General features: G+C 36.7%; 1 protein-coding gene across 10 annotated transcripts in view; it reads left to right on the top strand.

Annotated features, from left to right (window-relative positions):
* LOC129780200 (dual specificity tyrosine-phosphorylation-regulated kinase 2) overlaps positions 1–26,759 on the top strand; it is a 319,853-nt gene that overhangs the window by 190,263 nt on the left and 102,831 nt on the right. The window contains exons 1-2 of one of the 10 annotated variants that reach the window (XM_055788216.1): positions 6,510–6,643; positions 6,713–7,326. The exons of 7 other annotated variants lie outside the window; for them this stretch is intronic. In XM_055788216.1, coding sequence (XP_055644191.1) covers positions 7,309–7,326 — 18 coding nt within the window. In that variant the 5' untranslated portion in view covers positions 6,510–6,643; positions 6,713–7,308. Of the gene's footprint in view, positions 1–6,096; positions 6,265–6,285; positions 7,327–26,759 lie in introns of those variants that run through there. 2 more of the 10 variants (XM_055788219.1, XM_055788215.1) reach the window with 2 other exon arrangements.

Genomic DNA, 26,759 nt, shown 5'->3' on the forward strand with positions numbered 1-26,759 from the left:
ATTGCAGGAAAAAACCACGGGTTTCCGGAAACGAGCAACACTCAACTTTTTACTTCCATTTTATGTAAGGATAGTCCCATTTGATATCTACCATTAGTTGACATTGTTTTTTTTGCGCGGATTTTCCAATTAACGCGTTTTTTTTGCGAGGTACGTTTCCCCCGCGAAAAAAAACTGGGTGTATATAATCGAATCTTGTATATAATGGAGTCAAAAAAATTTTTTTTTATTTGTTATTTTTATACACATATTTTTCGATTTTTGAATATTGAAGAAGAATTTATTTTTGATTCATGCCCTAGCCATAAAATACCTTTCTCATATAAAACATCCGAATTCTTTCAGGATGATTTTTTGGACCATCGGTTAACTTTGAAAAATCATAACCCAACGAAGAAAAACGCCTTTCTGGTTTCGACATATGTTATGTGAAAAATCCACAGCTTTTCAGAAAAAAAAATATAAAAAATATAGCGCCCTTAATCCCGAGACCATGAAAACAATAAAAAACGAATACAATCAATAATAACGAGAGCAGAATTCAAATTTTCTGCAGGTGTGGTATTTTTTCAAAAAAGATCAGGTGATTGGCTTGAATTTGATATGTCGAACATCTGAATCGGTTCAGTACTTCAAAAGTTATGAATTTATAAAAAAAAGTAATTTTTGGAAAAAAGAGGAAAAAGTAGATTTTTCGGACAATCATAAAATGGAAATGGTAACCCTACTGAAAAAATAAAAAAAATCGGGTCTAATGTTTTGCGATAAAGAACAAAACTACCACTTTTCACAAAAATCTGAGAACCACTATATCGGTTTGACATGGAATGGCTGTTTATATAAATGTATTTCTGTCTGTTAATCTGATTCTTATATACTCGGAAATTACTGAACTGACCGACGTGAAAATTTGCATTTAGGGGTTTTTTCGGGACCGGAGAAGGTTCTTATGATAGTTCGTGACCCCTCGCTCCTCTCTATGGGGGGGGGGCTTCCATAAAAATGAAACAAAAATTTCTGCATAACTCAAGAACTAAGCAAGAAAATTGAACCAAATTTGGCCTGTAGAGGTTTTAGGGAGTAAGAAATATTTTTATGGTGATTCGACATACCTCCCCCCCCACCTTTTTTAAGGGGGGCTGCCATACAAAAGAAATACACATTTCTGCATAACTCAAGAACTGAGCAAGCAAACGGAAACAAATTTGGAATGTAGAGGTTTTAAGGGGCAAGAAATCTATTTATTGTGGTAAGACACTCCTTACCCCTCGCTAGGGATGGTGTTACACAAATGAAACGCAAATTTCTGCATAACTCGAGAACTAAGCATGTAAACGGAGTCAAATTTGGCATATGGATTGGCATAATGTTGGATGTTTTAGAGGGCAAGAACTGTTTTTATTTTGATTCGACACTCCTTACTTCTCTTTAACCCTTTAAGACCCAAATTTTTTATTTGCCCTAAAAATGATGTGTCTGCCATATACATGGAATACAAATTTCTGCATATCCCGAGGAAGGAATTTCTGCAAAACTCGAGGAAGGATTCATCCGATTTGAGATTTCATCATTTTATTATATTTTCTGTATCAAACATGTATTCCATGTAAGGGGGAAACATGTTTTTTGCAAGTGATTAAAAAATCTTGAACGAGAATTGTGTCTGAAAACAACTTGATATTACAATGACGAGTTTTGGTAGAAGTACTAGGGATTTTAGATTTTGAATGTACCTGTCAGAAATTTCACCCGAAGTCTCTGAAACGGACATCCAAAACCTAGCCAAGGAATGTTTGCAGACGGATGACGTAGTGGCAGAATCACTCATCCCCAAGGGCCCACCGTTGAACACGTTGACGTTCGTGTCGTTTAAGATGGGTGTCAACCCAAACCTACAAACAAAGGCAATGGATCCCTCTACTTGGCCGCAAGGGATCGTATTTCGAGAATTTGAGGATAATGGTTCCACCTCACGGTATTTTTGGAAACCAGCGCCAATAGCCGACCTGGGTGCTTCATTGTCAACGTAACATCTCCGCCACCCTCAGTCAGTAAACATGAGAACGTCACCGTTCCTGTTATCAGCCGCGCTAACTTGACCGTATATTACCAGAACGTTCGTAGATTAAGGACAAAAACAAACGCACTTCTCCATTCCCTCCATTACATTCTTGTGACTTCGACGTTGTGGTATTCACTGAAACATGGCTACACACGGGCATCTCGAATGCTGAGCTCGCAAAAAATTACTCCATCTACTGATGCGACCGGAATCCCCGCACTAGTGCACTTCGTCGTGGTGGCGGTGTTTTGATTGCCGTGAAGTCTGAGCTGAATTGAAAACCGTACATCTTGAAGACTGCGAGAATCTCGAGCAAGTTACAGTGCAAGTCATTCTTCCACGCGAATCGCTGTTCCTGTGTTGCATATATATCCGTCCTTGCAGTTATATCGATATTTATACTAAACATGCCGACACCGTCCTACAGTTACTCGAAATGGCCAGCCCTCGAAACGCGACTATCGTCTTGGGTGATTATAATTTGCCCAATTTGGCATGGAATTTCGATGAAGATGTACAAGGATTTTTGACGCTCAATGCCTCATCCGAACAGGAGGTCGCTCTAGTTGAGTCTTTATTGTCTACAGGACTCAGACAACTCAACGATCTTACCAACGTGAATGGCAAGCTTCTCGACCTGGTACTCGTCAGTGATCCGCACTCCATTCAGCTGTTCGAGCCGCCTTCCGCTATTTTAAATGTTGATCGTCACCTAAAACCGTTCATACTAAAAGTGGATATCCGTATAGAAGATCATCAGTCATCCGATTCCGGAGCTTACTGTGAGTATAACTTTGCTCGGTGTGATTTCGAAGCTATTAACTCGAGAGTAGTGGCATTGGATTGGGAACGGTTACTTAACCTTCCTACCGTGGACGATGCCTTATCCGTGTTTTATGACAATATTTACGAGATAATCCATGATCTGGTACCGGTAAAGACTCGAAAGCCTTCTACGAATCTCCGACAACCATGGTGGAATCCGTAATTGTGTAACCTGCGAAACCGTCTGCGTGAGGCCCGAAAACGTTACTTTGGCTCTAGGACTGCAGAAAGAAAATATTCAGACTGGCCTTAGACAAAATCCATCAGCTTTCTGGTCGTTTGTGAATGCTCGCAAAAAAAGCACCTGGTATTCCGCTAGATGTAACTTATGGTACCCAAAACTCCATTACCAGTGACAATTCTGCGAATCTCTTTGCTGAGTTCTTTCGTAGCGTTTTCGAGCATGCTGAGAGGTTCCTCCATCGCAGCTGTATGTTGATCAATTACCAAGCTGTGACATTCGCATGCAGCAGCCTCACTTCAGTCGCGCCGATATTTTTGAAGCTCTTCGTTCGGTTGATGCATCGAAAGGTCCTGGACTATATTCCACCATCCTTCGTCAAGAACTGTGCCGCATCGTTAGCCGCTCCCGTCATGCTTATATTTAACCGCTTCCTTATGGATGGCATTTTTCCGGATGTTTGGAAGCTGGCATCAGTCACTCCGATCTTCAAGGCTGGTAATACGCACAACATGGAAAATTATCGACCCATTTCGATCTTGAGCTGTTTGGCCAAGGTGCTAGAACAACTTTTGCACGACAAGATGTATTCAGCAGTTCGGTCAATGATCTCGGATTCTCAACATGGTTTCATGAAAAAGCGCTCGACTACCTCTCACTTGATGACCTTCACCAGCACAGTTATTCGCAGCATTGAGAAGCGTCAGCAAGTAAACGCCGTGTACATAGATTTTTCGAAGGCTTTCGATAAAGTACCTCACAATCTTGCCATTTCAAAACTGAATCGCCTTGCTCTGCCTCCGTGAATTGTTCGCTGGCTGAACTCTTACTTATCATGCAGGAAGGCCTTCGTTAAGGTTCATGATGCCAAATCTGAGATCTTAGAAATACCATTAGGTGTTCCGCAAAGCAGTCACTTGGGACCTCTTATCTTCGTTTTATTCATCAACGACGTTTGTGACCACATAAGCTCCTGTAAGTTGCTATACGCTAATGATCTTAAGTTATACCGTACGATCAACTCGATGCTAGATTGCTGTGCACTTCAAACTGATATTACTCGATTAATAACGTGGTGTCAGTTGCACGGCATGCAAGTAAACACAGCCAAATGCATCACCTTCACCCGTGGTCAGTCGCCGATCAGATTCGAATATTCGATAGACCAGTTGACGCTTACGAAAGTCGATTCTATAAACGATCTTGGACTGATGTTGGACAGCAAGCTACGATTCAACGAACATATATCCATGTCGATCGCGAAAGCCAATGCCATGCCTGGATTTTTACGCCGCAACACTGCGCAGTTCGACGACTTTTATGCGCTTAAAACAATGTATTGTTCGTTGGTTCGTAGTGTTCTAGAATATGGAGTACAAGTTTGGGCTCCATACCATGCTGTCCACGTTTCACGAATTGAACGGTTTCGAAAACAATTCATAAGATTTGTGTTTCGCCGACTTCCATGGTCTAGCCCTGACAATTTGCCTCCATACGAGCAGAGCTTCGTAATACTAGCTTTTTTTGGATTCGAAGACACCGTACTGCCTATGGCTACAATAGCCCACTTGACAGATGCTGCAGACTTTTTAATGACATGTGTAGATTTTATGATTTTGACGTTAATAGGGTAGTTTTTAAGAATAGTATCAAGTGTCCGTAACCAATCTGTGTGACTTTGTGTCAAAGATGTCGATAAATAAATTAAATTTTACAATAAAATGAAATTGTAAAGGGTAAATTAGAAGAGCAATCAATGCAAAGCTCTGCGATTGGACCTAGAACGTTCGCTTAGCAAGAAAACGTGAACGTTTGAAAGTATTGTTAGCAAACAAAATACATTTTAGGTGGAACGAAGTTTGCCAGGTCAGCTAGTTTTAAATAAAAATGTCATATTTCAACATTGAGGTGAAATTCAATTGGCTATTATAAGTACGGTGGAGTAAAAATCATAAGTTTGAAGATTTTGATTGAATTCGGAAAAAAATTGAAACAATTTTTTTTTGAGCTTGCTAAAATTTGTAGGGATTTGTATCTAAAACACCCGTGCCTTTTTCACGTAGGGCTACGAAATTATTCTATTCAATCCGCCTATGTATTACTGCGGATATTCTTATAGAGTACATCGAAAAAAAACTGGATCTGTACATTTGCACCTACTACATTTGTTTTAACACATTACTCATGCAAGCAATTGAGGAGTTTTTGCTCATCTTTAATTAAGGGTAAATCAATTTTCTTTCTGATGCATTGATTTTAAAATTATTCATCGGATATGAATGCCTTGGATTATTCCGTGTAAACGAGCACAGGTTTATTATCCATAGCTGTAATTCGAAATCGTATTGAAGAAAATAGTGGAGTCGCACGTGGCGCTCGTGACGGGTTCCTGATAGGTCTGAAGTAGGCCAAGAAGGTTAATGGTGAGATTTTCCTGAAACATAACCTGTAACTAATCATTGTTAACCTGCCCCATTCAAATAATACAGCTACCAATATAACGTTGCTTGATGATGCGTAATAGAGTTTGTTTGAATTTATAATACATTGAACAAAGATATACTAAAACTGAAACATTCTCCGTAGTTTCCCGTATTTAGGAACAAAAACTGATGAAACAGTTTGTAAACATTATTATCTCTTTTAGATTTTATTTTCCCCATTTATTATTGTAGTTCAGAGTTACATGAGGTTCATATTTGTTCAAATTGATTAGTAATTGGAATTCACTAAATCCATTCTCATGTCAACATTGAAACAACAAACTCTCATACATTTGTCCAGTGAAATTAATGGAATCCGATACAGTACAGTAATTAGCCACGGCAGCGGTCGATCTCTCCACCAACGCCACCCATGAACCAGGAACTGAATGCAAAGTATAATCAGCCAAACCCTATCGTAGAATTCCGCCTCACCAAACCCTTTTCTTCACAATGCACCCAATCAAGATTTGTTTTTTTCTTGCTCTCATCTGGCTCTCTCTCACTCTGCCTTTCTCTCTGTTTCTGTTTCCCTTTATCCACAGATTGAGAGCCAAATAAAAAGCTAGCTAGAATATGTACTTTCCATGTTCCAGACAAAGCTTGCACGTGTGCCCCCGAAGAGACGAAACCGGTCCGACCACGGTTTTAGTGTGCAACAGCAGCAGCAGCCAGCTACACCCGCAGTTCCAAGAAGCGCGTGATTGACAGTAGTGTGTATTAGTAGTGGCGTGTAGTATTGCTAGTAGTAGTATTTGAGAGAGCCAGGAATTCGATCGAACCCAACAGCAACGGCTATCGACGACGAATCGCGTTGCAACGGTCGTCTTCTTTAGTCAGCCCTCAGTTGTCGGAGGAGTCGCACGGTTGATTCATTTTCCGAGCGTACGTTCGAATTGATACGGTCAAAAGTGCCTCAGTGCGGCTTACAACGGGCGTGAATTTCAAACTCTTGTAGTAACCGTTCGTGGAAACAGTGGAAATATACGGCAGTGATTAAGTGATTCGAAAAAAGTCCAATTTGTTTTGAGTATTTCTGCGTATCGCATTCTGCCACCCACTGGTCCCCAAGGACCGGTTAATTCGATTGAAGTAAGTTTTCGTGTTCGATTCTCGGAAGAAGTCAAATCAATTAATTAATCCCCTATCCTGCAAAACAAGGCTGAGTGAAAAGTGAGCTAACGTCCGACAAGGCGTAGAGTGCATGAAGATAGTGACGAATGTTCAGAAGCACAAATCATAACAGCGATGCTTGTGTCGATATGACATGTGGTGCGGAAAGTAGCAAAACAACAGCAAGAGACTGAGAAAGTGAGTTCATCAAATTGCACCAAAGTATTACTTCACTGGGCTCCCATCGTGTATGTGCAATCAAAAAGTTCGATAAGTTGTAGAGTTGTAGAGTTGGGGAGTAGGGCAAGAGTGATTATTGCAGCTTCGACTGGATCGGTGGCCGTGGCACACAGGAGAAAAAAAAAGAAAAAGTGCAACCATTGTGGGTGTGAAGTAACGGAGAGTGGGTTGCCCAAGAAAGGTACCCTTCGAGAAGAATAGAGTGTGACGAGATACGCGACTAAGAAATTAAATGTGCTCAATCTGCTGCGTAATCGACGCCACAACACAGCTTTTTTCCGTGCGCACCTCAATCAACTGCACTTAGCTAGCGCTCCCAAGGCTTTAAGATTCTGCGAGTAGTAAAACTGCATCTTTGAGAGCTAGTGGAACTCGCGCAAAACAAACCCTGCACAGCTGCAACCATGTTGGATCGTGGACCCGTAAGTATATATATGATGCTGTAGCTTCGATGCATTCTTAGGTTAGGCTAGGCGCTGATTAGCATTGTTCTGCGGTGAGTGGATGTTATGCGATTCCAATGCTTTGTGACACACGCAACAAGATAATAATTGTCATACAGTGTATGGATGAATATCCAAATGATGCAATTTCATCGAGCTCCATTGGTTTTTTACAAGTAAAATAAATTAACGCAAGAAGATGAACTATACCATTTTAAAGCTACTTGGTTTCAATAAACAAAATATTTTTTTTGACGTAGAACTACGTCTATTATTAAGGGTGCCAGAAAACAGGTCCCGTTTTTATGAAATAAAGTTAACGTTAATAACTTGTTTTTGCCGCGAACGGAATTAGACGATTTATATACCAAACGAATCGGAAAATCCCTAAGATTTGTTTTTTTTATACTATACGTTACAATCCCCTAGTGTGTAAACGGTTTAAATTGATGAAAACCAGAAACATTACTATTTTCCCATACATTTGTTCTGCTCATTTGTGAGCTTCCCTACCCATACCGTCAATAACGAGCAACTTATTGCCGATCAACGAAGGGGAATGAGTTTAAACCCTCTTAAAGCCAAAAAGAAGAAGAAGAAGAAGAAGAAGAAGGGGAATGACTTAAAGTCTTCGTGAACAAAGAAAAGAAGAAGAAGAAGAACGAAGGGAAATATTTGCTTGTTCTTCCTTGTTTTGCGTCGTCAAATGTCTTCGTTTCGGATTGAGCTGTGGACGCGATCAATTTACTTACTCGCTGATGTCTTTTGCATTGCAATCACTACATCAATCTGAAGCCATTTCATTAAGGTTCTGAACTACACAATTGTGTGGGGAATCATCGACCTAGGCTATCATCGGCTCACCAAAAAAATAATTGTTCAGGAATTCTATGTGTGTGATTTGGTTTCGCAACAAATCTAATCGAGACCGGAAATATCAATAAAAAGGGCTTCTGTTGAGAAGAGCGCAAAGCGGAGATAAGCGTGTTTGTGTAAAATAATATAAGAAGTTAATAACAAGCGACTTGAACAAAATTGCGTAGTTCTACGTCAACAAAATGATCGTGTCTTGGACATAACCTCCTATAATTATTTCCACTTTTTTCCATTCTTTTTTATTTTTTTCAAGTTTTTTAAACTTAAAAAACCTACCAAGCCCACAATGAATCCCAGTAGAACATTTTTCAGTAGAGTTATTTTTGAATGAATGAAAAATTACCCTTTCATCTGTGATTATATATAATTTAAGTGATCACACCACGAAGCGATAACATCAGATGAAAAATATAGCTTCTAATATGACAATCAACACTGGACAAAATACAGTTCGAAAAAATGTTTCTAGTTTTTTTTTTAAATTGTTTTCAAAATTTGTAATATATTTTTCATATTTATTTTACCATAATTGAATCCTGGAATTAATTTATGTTTTCAAATTTGCCTATCAATTTGCGATCGTTATTTTTTTTAATAATCATGATTAATGAGGAAAGTATAATTTTTCAGTTAATTAAAAATAGGACATTTTACTACAGAGACAAAATATCCCACTGGAAGTATCTAGAAATCGAATATAACCTACTTGCTTAGATTGAATGGTTTTGTTATTGACTTGGTTAATTGATTTCAACTGAATGGCATAATGCGAAATTGCACACAATGCGATTAATGATTGGTATTGGATTGGGTTCTCTTGTTCTTCTCTTGTTATCTTGTTCATTTCAGTTTAAGTCTTATTTGGTTTTGTTATTGACGAAAAATCGTCTTCATATTGACAGATAATAAAATTATGAGAAAACATACAACTCCAAAATAATTCCCAGAAAAACAAGGTTACCATAAGTACAGATAAAACAGTGTTTCTACAAAATTTTCAGATTTCATTTTTCTATTTTAACCCTTGCCTCTTTTAATTTTCTTTCACATAGCGCGTTTGAAATTCTCTAGTAAAAAATATTTGGCTCTGACAAGGACCAATGAATGAATGTTTGCACTTAGTGAGAAATGTGAACGATGTGTGAAGTAATAAAAAGCCAATTTGATGTCGATTGTCGAATCAACTCTCAATACAGGTCGGACTCGATTATATATAATCGCAATCTCACTTTCAGTGTTAATTTTCGAATCCAATACATAATCGAATCACAAAAAAGTTATTTTTCAATTAATGTTTGGCATTCATACATTAAAAAAAAATGTTTTTTTGAGATTCGATTATGTATAGGATTTGAAAATAATTGTTGAAAAAAAATGGTCGACTATATATAATCGAGTATTCACATATACTGTTGATTGCTCGCTGTCTAGAGCGACACTGAAACGCTGAACTTATTAAATATCCAAGTAGTTTTTTTCGTACCTCTTACCAAAAATACATCTTAAACACTTCCAAAACAAAACAAAAATATGTATCCACTAATCAAGCTCTGCAGTACTTTTCGTAGAACGGCAACAGAAAATCCGAAACGAATCGGTTGCTATCTCACAACAGGTGACGACAGCAATTGCTGTGGGACAACTTTTCTCCTTCAGTTTTCCACCGGAGAACACAGCTCTCACAGCTGGAAAATACCATCTTCACATCCGACTTGTAGCATTACACTGCACCTTGGCGCTACTTTGCTCTAATTCTAATTGCTCTAATTCACGGAAATTAAATGATCGATCGGGAAAAATAACCAATAAGTCAACCACGTTCCTAAATCCACACAAGCTCCCTCCGGGCGAACAAAAAAAAAATACAGTGGAATCCGTTTATGACATCGAAAGTAATTGACAAAGACGACATTATAAGCGGACGTCATAATAAGCGGAGTCAAAATAAACGAATTCTACTGTATTAAGCTTTTTATAGTTCTGGATATTAGTTTGAAATGCATCGATTATTACTAAATTACTATATTTACTAAATAACTATTTTGTAAATAGTTTCGGTGAGCCTGAAAAGGGCCGATAGTTTCCGGGGTTTTTTTTTTTGAAGCTGATGGTAGTTTTATAATTGATAAATTTAGTGAGAATAATACACAAGCGGCCATATGTCGAAATATGTCTCCTTATTGCCAATGCAAAGATGCACTCAGTATGCATCTCTTCTTCTAGGCATACAGATAATTGATGATGGTCCATTCTTGCACTCTCGAGAACAATAAAAAAAAACTACCCATATATCACTATTTTGCACTGCATTGCACTGAGTATTCATCGCCAACGCTATCGCGACGGTCTCTTTCACAGGTGACGCACAGCGAGTAAATATTTGTTCCGCTATTATTCCACATTTGTTAACCACTTCAATCTTGGACAACTCATAAAAATAACAACAATGTATATGAGTGATGCAAAAAATATAGAAACACTCTTAACCAGACGGCAAGAGAATCGACGCGGTGCCTCCACCAAACAGAATTGCACCGTAATTTTTACCTAGTTAAACCTATGTGTGTGAATGTTGTCTGCTCGCTAGCTAGATTGAGACTGTAGTTTCAAACGGGCGGAGCTTGAGTCGTAATATTCCCTGGAAATGCTTTCAATTTCCGTTAATTTGAACTGTTTACGGATTAGGGAATCATACATGTACAGCATATCGAACAAATTCTCAAGAATGCCCGATTCGATTGTTATGTAAATCATGAATTTTCTGATTTTGGTACATTTTAGCCCTGGTTCATCATTTGGTACCCTTACTAAAATATGGACGTCAAAATTGTCCTAAAATATGTCTGTAGAAAACTGCAAAAACTGCAAAAGTTAAGAAAAACTAAAAATAACAAAAAAACCTAGAACCATAAGACATAAAAATCATTATCAAAAAATGAAATGTAGAAAAATGTTTCAATTTTCATTAACATTAACATTTTTTTCTAACACTCGTATACTCGCGCATTGGTCTGTCAGACCGATAAATCAATAATTCGTTCATTTCTCAGAAAATATCAACCGGACTCTTCTTATTTGATTTCAGTCTTTTTTGTAACTGGATTGAACGGATCCATATATTAACTATTCGTCGATATATTTGTCGCTAGATTCACGTTCAAAAGCAAAATATAAATGTTGGACTTTCGTATAGTTATTCGCTAAATATAATCGCGACACACTTGTGAAAGAATTTCACTTGAGGAAGAATTGTAAACAGTAAACTATAAACCAATCGGTAGCTTATAGTAATTTTTAACAGTTACAGTTTCGGGGATTTTTTTTTATAATGGGCAATATCGACAAGAAAACAAGAAAAAGAAAAGGAAGTTCCTAGAATTCATTTTATATCATCTTTTTATGCCCCATCTGAAAAAAGACATTAATTCTTAGTTTACCAAGAAAACAGAGACAAAGAATATTAGAGATATGCAAATGTTATATTCCAGAACCTTTATCATCTGGTAATTACCAAGGAGGTCGTTATACATTTTTCTCTTCGATAAAAGACCCGAAAAACACGCAACAATTGCATGAAATGTAAAAAATATGTTTGTTTCGAGTATGCAGTTATGCTATGTTCTGATTCTTACTCCAATGAAACCATAATCGATTAATACGTTTTTATGTTGTTTTATAGCTCTTTATACTTCCATGAATTATATTCAGTTGCCTACTTTTAATTAATAATAGTGCAAAATTCGAATTTCTTTATTTGTGTTAGAGTATCAAAAATTACTCTTGTGGAGGCGATCCGGCGTAGTGGTAACATCCATGCCTCTCACGCTAAAGGTCACGAGTTCAATTCTCACATTCTTGCAAAAATGGAAGTAAAAGTGACGAACCAGCCAAATGAGTTGAAAGTCACTATAATACAGATATAAAAAAAATAACTCTATTTTGATAAGGCTGAATTAGATGACTGTTAAAACATAATAGAGACGAAGAAAACATATGTTTTGGAGTTTTTTCATTCAATCATAACCTCTTCTTCAAATAAATGCCAACAAAGCCTGAAAAATGCACAATGGCAACAATACAAAGAAGTTCAATTTTCGGTCTGTGACACCGTGCGCGAGTATACGTGTTACGATTTTGCACGCGAGTACAGGAGGGTTAAAAATCGAAGTATCAAACAAATTAAGAAAAATTGACTGAAAAAAATTAAATTAAAATAATTTTTTTAACAAAAACGATTTTTTATAAATTCTAAAATATATACAGAAGGGTGCCAATGAATGTATGGGAAAAACCGACCCTGAAATTTAAAAAAGGTACACCATACAAAATGCTCACCACCTCGGAAAAACACCCTATGCAAAATTTCAGCTCGATCGGACTTAAGGGAGGGTGGCGCAAGCGGTCAAAGTTTGGATAGAAAATCAAAAATGACCCAAAATTTTTTTTTAATCCCGATTTCCGGTGATTTTTCGGTTTTTAAAAAAATCCAATTTTAACGTCTGCGACACTAGTAAATGAAGTCCGATTAAGAAAATATTTAGCATTGGGTATTTTATCGTGTATCGTGTATTCGAGGTGACAGTAGATCTCGACGTTTCATGCAATTGACATTAAAACATGTTTGTTAAAACCCCGAGTATTGATTGTACCGTTCTGAATCATATTTCGGACAACATCATATTTCGGACACTTTGTTCTTATATCTTGAAATGCTTAACGCACTGATGACATAACTACAGGGTGGGCCATTTAAAGTGGAAGGATTTGTTTTTGCAATAGCAAAGTAAAGAAGTGTAATTTTAATTTTTTTTTTTTGAAATTCATTTATTTTGGCCCAAGGAGATTTGTTCTAACTACTTTTTGATTATGATATCTCGTAAATGACCGCCTCTGGCCTTGACCGCAAAATGTGCCCTTTTTTCGGCATTTTCCATCACTTTGCCCAATGTTTCGGCCGATATGGCAGCAATTTCTTGTCGGATATTGTCTTTTAGCGCAGCCAGGGTTTACCGGTGTATACCTTGGATTTTAAATATCCCCATAAAAAAAAAGTCAGGAGGCGTCAAATCAGGTGATCTCGGTGGCCAGTCATAATCGCCGTTTTTCGATATTAATCTTCCGGGGAACATTTCGCGCAATAGTTTGGTCGTGGCAGCCGCTGTATGGCATGTAGCGCCGTCCTGTTGGAACCAGTAATTGTCCAATTCATTTTCACGAACAAATGGCAATAAAAAATCATTGTCCGATAACGCTCCCCAGTCTCTGCAACACTGGCTCGAACGGCATCAATATTCTCGTCGAAACGTCTTGGTCGTTGTCTGGACAGATGACTGGCATTACCAACACTACCAGACGATATAAATTTGGCATATAATCGACGTATAGTGTTGTCTCCAGGCGATGTTTTAACTTTATTTTTATTTTTCCACGCACGTTTAGTTAACACAATTGAGAAGTTATTTTGAATGTACAGCTGAACAATTCCAGCGCGTTGTTTAGGTGTGTATTGTTCCATGGTTAAAATTGTACTGAAATGACGCTTCCAACGCGGTAAGACATTTGTTAATCTGACATCTCTGTCAAAAGTTATGGGGTTGCCAGATGCTTACACTTTAAATGGCCCACCCTGTATAAAATTAATATCACAATTGCTTCTACAGAGTAATCCCTTGGTTTCACTATCATTTCATATGAAAACTACATTTGAATTATAACATAATCGGCAAAAATCTGAATACACTACTCACTATCGTTTGTGTTTGACGTTTGCTTAGCGTGAGTACGTAGAATTTAACCGTTCATAAATAATTAAATTTATCCCGTGTTTCATCAGTTTTCATCATCGTTAACAGTTTACTGTGATTGCATGGTGAGAGTTCCGCAGTTGATTATAAAATATAATCAAGTGTAATGTAATTTTCGTCCAAAAAATTACAAAATAAAGTGTCCGAAATTTGAATTCAATTTTTATTTGCTTGATTTGAAAAGCATTTTATTCGATGATTTTTTATGTTTTCAATCAAATAGGTGCCAAAGCAGAAAACCTCAATGCATATTGAACTAATTATTGAAAATATCAATCAAATAATACCTGTGCATAAAATTTAGATCTGTTTTCTGCATCATATGCCTTGAGCGTCCGAAATATGATTCAGAACGGTATTTGTTTTTTGTTGTTTACATGGCTTTGGACAAGAGGGTGCTTTATTTTTTTATATTTTTTTTTTTTTGAAGTTGAGGTTGTTTTTACATAACATATCCAAAAATCCGAGATGTGATTTTTGTCGTTTTTGATTTATGATTTTAAAAATTTACCCGATGGTCCAAAAATTATTTTTTTACGCTTTTTTTCAAAAAGTTTTTTTTCATAACTACTGAAATATTGGATCTGAAATGATCGACATATCAAATTGAAGTCAGTCAGTTAGTATTCTATCAAAAAACTTCACACAAAAATGCATTTTGTTTCCCTGATTATTGATTTCATTTGTTATTTATAGTTTACATGGTTAAACATAAAAGGCGCTATATTTTTCATATATTTTTAGAGAAAACACCTTCGTAGGTGTAAAAACATTGGCCATTTAAGCATCCATGCATATTTGAAATTGTCACTGCAATCTGATATGGTGCTGTCAATGGTTGGTTGAAATTCTATATTGACGAATCACAAATAAAATAAATAAGAAAAACTTTTTAAGTTAAACGGTTTCATTGTGGTTAAACGTAATGGTAATACAGTTAATGTACTAAAAGCTAGAAAATAATTTGGCAAGTAGCAGTTAGCAGTGATCATACCCCTTCCTTCATTAATCAAGGACATTGATGAGACTGAAATAAAATCGCGGGGCATATGATGGAACCATTAAATGCGGATAATGAAAATCCAACGTGCTCACGATTTTATTTTAGTCTCATCAATGTCCTTGATTAATAAAGTAAGGGGTATCATAACTGCTAACTGCTAACTGCCTAATTATTTTCTAGCTTTTAGTACATTATCTGTATTACCATTATGTTCAACCACAATTAAACCGCTTAACTTAAAAAGGTTTCTGTTTACTTATTTTATTTTTTAGTTTTTAGTACATAATATGTATCATTAGTATTTTTATCTATAATAAAACCAGTCAACTTCATATATTTTTTATTTCTTACCTAATTTTCCTCGGAATATTTTTATGATGTACTGTATTCTATTAGTTAAATCATTTCATTGAATAACGACATTGAGAGGATTGAAAAAATACGTGGTACTTACCCCACAGACATTCAAATATGCATACAAACAGGTCGAGCTGAATGAAACCATTCAAAAAAGTAATTGGTTATTTGGGGACTGCGGTAATCTTGGATTTGGATTTTTCTTGATCCACTTCGTTCTAATAGCACATTAATTTGATTCCCATATTGATGGAGTATTGAAAAAAAATCACCATTTCACCGTTTTGTAGTGGTGATCATTCTGGATTTCAATTTTTTTATAGGTAACTATGTTCTACTAGTCAAGCGCCATTTTGTAGTGGCCGCGATCTTGGATTTACATTTTTCATAAATAACTGTGTTCTACTAGTCAAGCCCTTTCATTTGATACCCATATTGATGGAGTTTTGGAAAAATGTATATATGACGCCATTTTGTGATGGCGGCCATTTTGGATTTGCATTTTCCATAAAGAACTGTATTCTACTAGTCAAGGTATTTCATATTGATAAGGTTTTGAGAAGATATGTAATCCGCCATTTTGGATTTTCAAGATCATGAAATACGCAGTTTTATAATGATGTGCAGAGATAAAGATGTGTTCTAAATTCCAGATCAATCGGTCAACAGGAAAGGGGTTAAATTTCTATTAATGTGGGACAGTGCTGCAGACATGTTACAAACATACAAACATACAAACATACAAACAACGTAAGCTAAATAAAACCATTTGAAAAAAAAATTATTCTGTTGTCCGGTGAGTTGTGCTCAGCGTTGCCAATGTTCCAGTTTAAACTGGATTGTTCCAGTTTTTTTTCCTCGATCCAGTCAAACAGTTAAACCCTAAAATTTTCCATCCGTTTAAATCCGTGATCAATCCATCATTTGACGAAATGAAAAACTGAAAATCTCTTGTGTCACAACATGTGCTAAAGATTATCTCTAGGTAACCTGAAAATGAAAATATTGTGACCGGCTATATATTATATTATTTATCGAATCTTTTCAAATCAAAATCTAATCCCGACGGTGGAAAATTAAAAAAAAAACTTGAGAAGGTAACCGAGAGAACTCTTCTACAATCAATTACCCCGGCAATATCTTATGTTATTCATAGCGTATACACTTACGCTACACCATCCGCGACGGCGGAGAGTTATCTTTGGGAAACCTGAACAGATAACCGGAGGAACTCTAAAACCAATCGGATTCTGTTAATCATCTATATCGAACTTCAATCTCGAAGGGGGGGGGGGAGTTATCTTTTGAAAACATGAGAAGCCGAGAGGGCTCCTCTAGAAATAATCGTCCCGGAGCATTATGCATCGAACGTACGCTTTATAGAAATTTAATCGCGACGGAGAATTATCTTTTGGTAACCTGAGAAGGACACTGATAGTATTCCTCTAATACCAATATTCTCGGCGATATGTTCCGTTATCAATCGCGCGTACTCTGAATCGAACTTCAATCGCGACGGCGGAGAGTTATATTTCTTTACGTAATTGCCATGGATAATAGCAATTACAACCGTCCTTCTCAGGGCTTTTGACCTTCTACTCTGTTTCTCAATAGTTTCAAAGGCTTTTTCGGACATTCTACCATATAGATTCATCATTCGCAGGCGGAGTTTTTTTATTGTCGAGCAATAAATACGAGATTTTTCAAGTTTTATCCAAATAAAACTGTATTTTCTAGCGGTGCTAGAAGAAAAGATTCTCAAACATTGTTTCACAGCAATGTTTGAACGGTGGGAAACGTTATTTTGATCTACTCGAATGGGTAATCAATGTTTATTTCACTATTTTATGAACTACATATAGGGCCTGATCACGAACGTCATTTCACGGTGAAAACGAAGTGAATTGTGTACAACCTTATTACGGTTGTCACCGTGTGTGTAGAATCCAGAAGAGTTCATCCGTCGTGACAACTTTGTTATTATGAATATCACGATACTGTCATGTCACGGAGAAAAACCGGTATATTTGTCACTTGTGTTTTAGAAGGTGAAAGCTAGTCACGAGGAATGGAGTAAGTTTAATTTCGTATTTATTTAGCTGTTTTGCTAACATTTTGAATATTGTCTTGTCTTGTTTAAGAAACGAGAGATAAACAAACAGCAGTCTACCTGCCTGGTGGCCTTTTTAGAACGAAATTCTGACGTATCCAGAGGACGTAAATTTGTTCATTTGGATTCCGTAAATGCGCTATGGGATGTAATTAAGGATTAAAAATGTAGCTCCCGTAGGCTCATTGAAACATGACGAAGGTCTACTTCCGATTGTCCTGAATGAACAGAATTTTTTTGTTTCTATTTTAAAGATTAGACTAAGAGAGAGTTGCAATATCAGAAAATGGCAATGGAGGCCACTGGCCCAAATACGATCATTATGATTGATTATGTATAAAATTGATTTGTTGATATTTTGAATATAAAATAATAACTGTTATGTTTTTCCAACATTGTAGAGCTGGTTTTTGTAATTCAAACATTCGCAATTGGTGGACAAGACCCGAATCAGGACGATAGTTACATCGAATAAGGCCATTGATCTTTTGTTATTACGTAATACATATTTTCAACGCTATTGTTTTGAAGACATACTTTGAATGAAAGAATATTTAAGTTTCAAATAAGAAAAAAATAATCTATCTTTGCAAAGCTTTTAAATTAATAATTTTTAAATTATTCTCTGGTTCTTTTTCCATAATTTTGATATCCGTCTAAAGAAAATCTGAATCATTTTCTGTTTTTGGCAAATTCCTTGAAACTCATCAGATGTTAAATAATTATATCAAACATCATGGCCCGTATATCAAATTACACGAGAATGGGAAGGATAGGAGGATTAAACTTCAGAATCCCATATGGAAGTAGCTCAGATTATACTGATCATGAGATGGACAAATTCGGGTTTATTCTGAGATATAGAAGATATTATTATTCATCAAAATTGTAGAAACGGTTCTCAAAAAATGATTCTAACGTTGACCTATACTAAGTTCTTCCCACTCTTCAAACGAGTAAGACAGAGCTGAGTACAAGAGTATGCGAGATATCGATTACTAAACTTATGATAGTCATGCTTTATCTCTAGAGTAATTTATAGAAAGGGGAAATAAAGCTACATTCCCACATGTTCAACAACTACATTATTCAAGAGCAACCAAGTATTCCTCCTCATCTTTGAACCAGCGTTTGATTCAGCAAACTAACGCACCAAGCAAATGATTCATGAAATGAGTCCGAATAGTTGGCATTGAAATACCGAATCACCGAGGTATAATCGCAAACTTGTCATTCTAAAACATACGTTCGATTGAATGGAATATTATCTCATACACTTATTAATTTTACCTACATAACGTTCAAACGTCCGAAACTATGCAGTTGACATGTCTCTTATAAACGGGAATGAACTTTTTCACTTCACGGAGTCTATTTTTACACGTGACAATGATGATAGACACAAAAAGATTAAGTGAAGTGTAAGTGACGTGAAAGCGTTTGTGACAGTGATGTTCGTGATCAGGTCCATAAATACTACAAGAAGCTTCGTAGGAAATTCTATATCTCAAGCAATCAAATCATTTTGGATAAATCAAAGAACTTCTTAAAATAAAACGATTTTACAGGATCCAGTTTTTTCAAGAGCAATCTTCCAGTTTTTTGAAAAATATTATTGGCAACCCTGGTTGTGCTACGCCGCTACATTACTTGCTCGTCTTGACCAGCACAGCTGGGGGAGCCAATGTATCAATCAGAAGGTTGGATTTAGATTTTAATCGTTTAGATCATGCTTCACATTTTTTCTATAATTTATTTACTTCATTACTTCATTACTTCATTACTTATTTACTTAATACTTCAGAAGAGACCTTGTCTGAATTTCGTCTAAATCGGACTCATCAGATGGGTTCTTAGTTTATTCGGGGTTAAAAATGGCTCTCGGCTTCGAAAAGACCGTTTAGAAAGCCTCGCTGTCGCTACCGTCTGGTCGCTAGCTGTATTACAGATAAATCGAGAATGAATTTAATTTTATTGTTTATTTTAGACATTTTGAGGTAAAGCGAAAGTCTATATCACAACTGGCACCAACTTCTTCCAAATAATCAAAAATGTATTGTTTAAATTTAAATGACGAGATAGAGTCGTCATCTCTTACTTTGGAGAAATAAATGCATGATGAGTCTCAATTGTTAAATCCACCCAAGGAGTTGGGATCCATATATGAAGGATTCACAAATTAGGATCAATTTTTCACAACTCAGTACAATCATTTCGGTGTGAAAATAATCGTTTTTTCCTCTTTGAACAAACACCTGTTTTTTATTCCTAATCATTTCATAGAGGCGAATCTGCATAATCACATTTTAATTGGAGCCGTAATTATGCGTACAAATCTTGAATAATTATTGCTAGCATTAATTTGCAGTGCATGTAATTCTCATATTTCAACCTGGTCGAACGAACACTTCCGACAACATGTGCGAGCGAGGAAAAAATTGAAATGCGCGCGTGCCATCGCAATAACCAGTTCGAATAACCGCCAATAAACGGTCAGTGGCGGGCGGAAAGATTGAGACGCTCGGGGTGATGAGAATCGTGTTACAAGCTTGGGTGAGGAAAGATGAGGAAAGAAGAGAAAATACAAAACACAATTTCATTAACAAAATCGATTCGCAATTCTCACGAGGTTGGCGTACAATTGGACGACCTTCCGCCCGACGGCAAAGCATTGTGCGCGCTTTGGACCGTGAAATTAGGAGAGCAAATCATATTTTCACTTTCAATGATTCACTTCCTCTTCTATCAACGACAACCGGTTCGAATGCCTCGAAACACTGGCCAGAGCGTTTGCGATCTCCGCCGGATCCGTTAAAGGGTTAGCGTTGCCCATATCGGGAGACGACAGCTGCATTTGTGAATTGCTAATTGCCCGACGGTGATATAAGTCAAACCAAATTAGTGCCTGAAGTTCATACGTCATTCTGCGCAAAGTGCTGACAGGCGATCAATCAATTGTGGGGTTCTTTATTCTACATAATCGAACTGTAAGAGATCTAACGGAAGCACTAGCGCGTAGTACCGGCTATGAATGATTTGTATGTTGGGGTAATACAAAAGCAACGCAGTGTTTGAATCGGTGCTATTACCGTGAACTCCGTAAAGGGTAACAATTGTCATGTTTCTCATATGGTAAGCCCGTTTACACTAGGATAGATATCGCTTGTTTTCAAGGTTCATGCAATTACATTCGCAACAGGATAGATAAGCTTTTGTGAAACAGAACACCAAAATCCTTGGATGAGCGAATGGTGCAGAGTTGAACAACTCTCCCTCTTCAACTCTAATTCGACTATCACTCGTAACCAACGCAGTTGAAAGTGCAAGTGATCAACGACCCGCCATAGTTCCCTATGACGAAGCCAGCTCACGGACAACAGCAGCGAAATCGGGCAGACAAAGCCCCCAAGCTGAATGCTATGTTCTTTTTCCTTCATGTCTCAATTGGTCTATGTGTAAGCTCGCAAACATACTCGTGTACGTAGGTATGTTCTCGTATAAATGTACGTAGATAGCACAATCGTACGCGAATGCCAATGCCTTTATGCAAACTTCCTTCATTTTGCACACTTGTGTTCATTTGCCTAGATACGACAAAGTATCACATTCCGATTACTTTGTAGGTCAGCTGCGATTTTGCATCGTAATGTGGATGGAGGTGGGGGACAATTACTCGCTCCGGGAAAATATGCAACATAGTAATAACAATAACTTGTTATGCTGTTAACAAGATTACTTCATCTTATGGAGAGTATTTGGAATTGTTCATGACAGTTTCCGCGTAGTTCTTGAGACACGCATGGAAAGAATTGAAAGCAATATTTATTCTTTTTGAAAAGAGGCGACTCTATTTGTTTCCAATGCTTATTATGACATTGTAATCATGGGGGAATTTAATACTCATCAGCTATAAAGGGCTGTCCTCTCGTCTCGAATGATTCATGGGGATTTTCGTAGTCAAATGATGACTAAGCAAACGATCGTGCAGTCAATATCAGGACCCTCCAATGATTGATCTTCTAATTGACCAGGGGCTGGAGGCGAATGACCTGTATAGTTTAAAGCCATTATAATAATAAAAATCAATCAATCAAAGGATGTTCCCAACTTGGAAAATCTCGTACTCGGCACCCCGAGTGCGTTTACTCAGGTCAGGTTTACTCCTGTTTTTGATGGAATAAAAATAGTAAACGTTAGTCGTAAGTTAGTTAGTTTTGACGTAGAACTACGTCTTTCAGGAAGAGTGCCAAAACAGAAAACAGGTCACGTTTAAATTCATGAAAACTGGAAGAACTTCCTTTTTCCCATACATTTGTTCGGCCGATTTGTGTGCTAACCCTACCCGTATTTCGAATGCTTATAACATGAACATTTCTTAATAGATCGGAAAGATGTTTGCATCAAGTGATAAGAAATATTTCTGCGCGTCTATCACAATTAATAAAATGTTATTTTCCATGAGATGAACAATTGAATAACTGTAAAATATCAAGCGTTATCTAAACGCCCTGTGGAAATCCGCTTTGCAAATATACATGCAAGTCGGGGGTATTTTTGTTCCCACCGAGCTGTGTTTCCCTAACACGGACTTCAAAATCATTGTGCCTGGGAGAATCCGCTTCCATAAAACCCTTAGAGGCGACTGAACTGAAAAGTTTAAAGCCTCTTTAATCCAGCATCATCATCATTCCATAAAACGATTTCGTTGCGTGGACATCGACTGGACAACATCGTTTCTAGACGAGCTGGACGGCGAGGGGTCGAGTGCCTTTCTCAATGCAAGAGGGTGGAGGTGTAGTGCTGGAGTAGAGTAAAGTTTTCCAAGTGCCTTTCTCAAGGCTAGAAACGAATGAACTGAAAAAATTTATAGTCTTTATAATACAAAACCTTCCTTCCTTCCATAAAACATGCAAGTCGGGGGTATTTTTTTCCACTGAGCTTTGTTTCTCTAACACGGAATTCAAAATTAATGTGTCTGAGGGAATCCGCTTTGCTAATACATGCAAGTCGGGGGTAATTTTTGGTGGTGGGTACTTTTGTACTCGCTTTGTACTGAGAAGCCTGGGAAAATCGTCATTTCAGAAACTAGAGGTGAACGAACTTTCGCGGTTCGAGATCTATGTAAACATGAGATGTGCAATAATTTCAGAGGAAAATTTAAAATATAATGATCGTTTGACAATTTTTCCGTTCAAATATTTTGGTAGTCCTAGGCATAATATCAAACGTAAAAGGACGTTCATCAAATTTATTTGTAACGAAGAACATAATCTATTACAAAAATTTCGATGCATTCTAAAGTAATATTCGAAGTGGTAAACAATTGGATTTCATAATAGATTTTGGTAGTTCTACGTCGAAAATATGCAGTCGTATCCTAGATAAAACCCCTTACAATTTTTTTTAAATGGAAATTAATCGAACCATATTATAGACTCGACAAATAATAGAATAACGGACTCTGGAGTCGAAATTTTAAGATGATTTTTGAAATACTGTAACTTCATGAAAAATCAACGCATGAATATGGAATATACTTAATTTTAAAGCTTCAACTTTCTAGTTTTAGAATATTTTACGAACATATTTTTATTTGGGTGTGTGTAGATGTACTTGACAAAAATATCTGGAAGAAATAAAAAATCGATTTCTTCCTGATTTTTAAACTTTTTGTAGACCAACACAATTTTTCGCTCAATAGCAAATCTAATTAACCTTATCAAACAGCTTTCATTTGATTTCTAGAACGATCATGTAGGACCCTTCTATAGAAATATATTTCTGTTTGAATGAAAAATTACACCTTTCCATATCTCCGTATGGAAAGGTGCCACAAAAACGTTCTAGAAATCTGAAATGGATGCTGTTTGATTACGTTATTTGGATTTGTTTTTTTTTGTCTGTATTATAGTGACTTTCAACACTTTTGGCTGGTTCGTCACTTTTACTTCCATTTTGGGAAGAATGTCGGGAGTGAGAATTGAACTCGTGATCTTAGGCGTGAGAGGTACGGAAGTTTCCATTACGCCTCCTCAAATGGATTTGTTATTGACTTAGTTAGCAAAAACATATGTTAGTATATAAAAAGTTTAAAAAACAGAATGAAATTGATTTTTTTATTTCTTCCCGATATTTTTCTCCGCTACGTCAACACACACCCATATACATCCATTCCATGCCCAACCGATGTACTGGTTCTCAGATTTTCGTGAAAAGTGGTTATTCTTTACCGTAAAACATGGGACCCGTTTTTTTCATTTTTTTCATTAGGGTGGCCATTTCTATTTTAGGATGGTCCGAAAAATCAACTTTTTCCCCTTTTTTCCAGAAATAACTTTTAAAAAAATCATAACTTTTGAAGTACTGGACCGATCCCGATGATCAGAGTCTCAAATTCAAAACAATGAACTAGTTTTCCTTGAAAAAATATCACATTTGCAAATAAAATAAAATTTTGTTTTCATAATTATTGATTGTAATTGTTTTTTTATAGTTCACATGGTCTCGGGACCAAGGGCGCTGTTTTTTTTTAATTTTTGTTTTTTGATAGCTGAGGTTTTTTACATAACATATATTCAAAAATCAGAGAGGCGTTATTTTTTATTCTTGAGTTATGATTTTTCAAAATTAACTGATGGTTCAAAAAATCAATTTTTAATTCTTTTTTCACCACAAAAATTCATAACTTTTTAACTACTAGACCAATTCAGATGATCGATATACATCCAAATATCATATACATCAAATTGCTGACCCGGCAAACTTCGTCCCGCCCAAAATTTGTTTTTTGTTATCGGTACCTTCAAACATTCACGTTTTCTTACTATGAAGAAGTTCATGGGTCCAATCGCAGAACTGTTCATTGATTGATCTTCTAATTGACCTAGTTTAATTTTGTATAGCAGCTCCACCTTAGAGAGGGGGGTGGAGTGTCTAACCACCGCAAAAACATTTATTGCACCCTAAAACCACCACATGCAAAATTTGTTTCCATTTGCTTGATTAATTCTCGAATAATGCGGAAATTTGAGTTTCGTTCGTATGGCAGCTCTTCCTTAAAGAAAGGGGTGGAGTGTCTAAACACCGTAAAAACATTTATTGTACCTTAAAACCTTCACATACCAAATTTGGTTTCATTTTCTTGATTAATTCTCGAGTTAGGTGTCGTGCACAAATTACGTAACGCGATAAGGGAGGGGGGGGGTTTGTCAAGATTGCGTTACTTTCTGTGTATTAGAGATAGGAAATTGCATTACGTAGGGGTGAGAGGGGTCCAAAATCCGGATTTTTAGCGTTACGTAATTTGTGCACGAAGCCTTATGCAGAAATTTGTGTTTCACTTGTATGGCAGCCCCACCATAGAGAGGGGGGTGGAGAGTCTAACCACCATAGAAACATTTATTGCACCCTAAAACCTCCATATGCCTAATTTGGTTTCATTTGCTTGATTAATCCTCGAGTAATGCAGAAATTTGTGTTTCATTTGTAAATAAATGATTTTTCGGACCATCAGTTAATTTTGAAAAATTATAATTCTAGAACAAAAATAAAACGCCTCTCTGATTTTTGAATATGTTATCAAAAAAAAAATTAAAAATATATAGAGCCCTTGGTCCCGAGATCATGTAAACTATGGAAAAAAATACAATCAATAATTACGAAAACAAAATACAATGTATTCGCAGGTATAATACTAAAGCTAACTTCAATTTGACATGTTGATCATCTAAATCGGTCGAGTAGTTCAAAGATTATGATTTTTTTGAAAAAAGTCAGTTTTGGAAAAATGGTAAAAAAGGGATTTTCTAAACCATGTAAACAATAAAAAAAGAATATAATGAATAAATATCAAAACAAAATCCAATTTCGTTGCAGGTGTAATATTTTTTCAATGAGATAGTTCATTTGCTTTAAATTGATATGTAAACCATCTGAATTGGTAGCACTGCTTCATTATGATCAAGATAGCGCAAATGCAATCCTAGTTGGAAGCAGTTGTGCGACTGGCACGCGCGTCCAAATAAATTAATAATTTAATATAACTTATTGAATAACTCGGTATTCCCCAAATAATTGTTTGGTGTACAACCTTAACACCTACTTCACCATAGCGTCAGTTCAATGCATTGATGACAGAAAACAAACAATGTTGACTGCTTGGAAAAAGGCTGAATATTTGCCTCAGCAGAGATTCATTACTAATACCCTAGCGTAAATATTTCCCTCTCGCTATCTCTCCTCCTTGTTTATATTTATAATTACGACTGCATAATTTGCAACACAAAACAATCATCTATCATAGCATGAAAAAATTAGGCGATTTTTTTAAAATTTGCATCGTTACAGGGCCAATGCACACGGGATCAGATACAAATAGGGTTTCAGCGTTGCAAAGATGCATTATTTTTACGTACCGGTTATGAAGCACGCATGTACGCACACAAATATCCATTTATCGATGGCTTGAAGCAACTAAATATACACACTCTTATCTCCGTTTTGCGCTCTTCTCAACAGAAGCCCTTTCTGTTAATATCGCCAGTCTAGATTAGCTTAGATATCATCCTTTGTGGAGAGAGTTTTCCTACCGTCATGCGAAACTAAATCACTGACAAAATTCCAGAACTTTTTTTTTTTCTTGGTGAGCTGACGATAGCCACGCTTGATGATTCCTCACACAATTGTGTAGCTCAGAACCTTAATGCAATGATTGCAATGCTAGAGACATCAATGAGTGAGTAATTTGGTCGCGTCCACAGCTCAATCCGGAACGAAGACATGTGATGACACTAACCAAAGAAGAACAAGTGACATTCATTGCTTTGAATACAGAACGATACTGAAAGTTTGTCTTCCTTCCTTGCTTGAGACTTTAACATTCTTCAGTGCATTCGCCTCTAGCCTTCAAAAAGGCCCTTGGAAAACTTTACTTTATCCATAATATTACTCTTCCACCCTCATAGCCTTGAGGAAGGCATTCGATCCCTCGCCGTTCAGCTCGCCCAATAACGATGTTTTTCAGTCGATTTCCTCACGAAGAATGAAAGTTTGGCTCAGCGAGATCCACTGTTTATACTCCAGGCAAATGTTCGCCTTCATTCATCTTCTTTTCCTTTGTTCACGGAGGCTTTACATCTTACAATTTACCCTTTGTTGCTCGTTATTGACAGTTCTGTTCGGGAAAGCACACAAATGGACAGAACAAATAATGTATGAGGAAATGGGAATGCTTCCAATTTTCATCAATTTAAACCATATAGAG

This window comes from Toxorhynchites rutilus, chromosome 3 (assembly GCF_029784135.1).
Source record: "Toxorhynchites rutilus septentrionalis strain SRP chromosome 3, ASM2978413v1, whole genome shotgun sequence".
Taxonomy (NCBI): domain Eukaryota; kingdom Metazoa; phylum Arthropoda; class Insecta; order Diptera; family Culicidae; genus Toxorhynchites; species Toxorhynchites rutilus.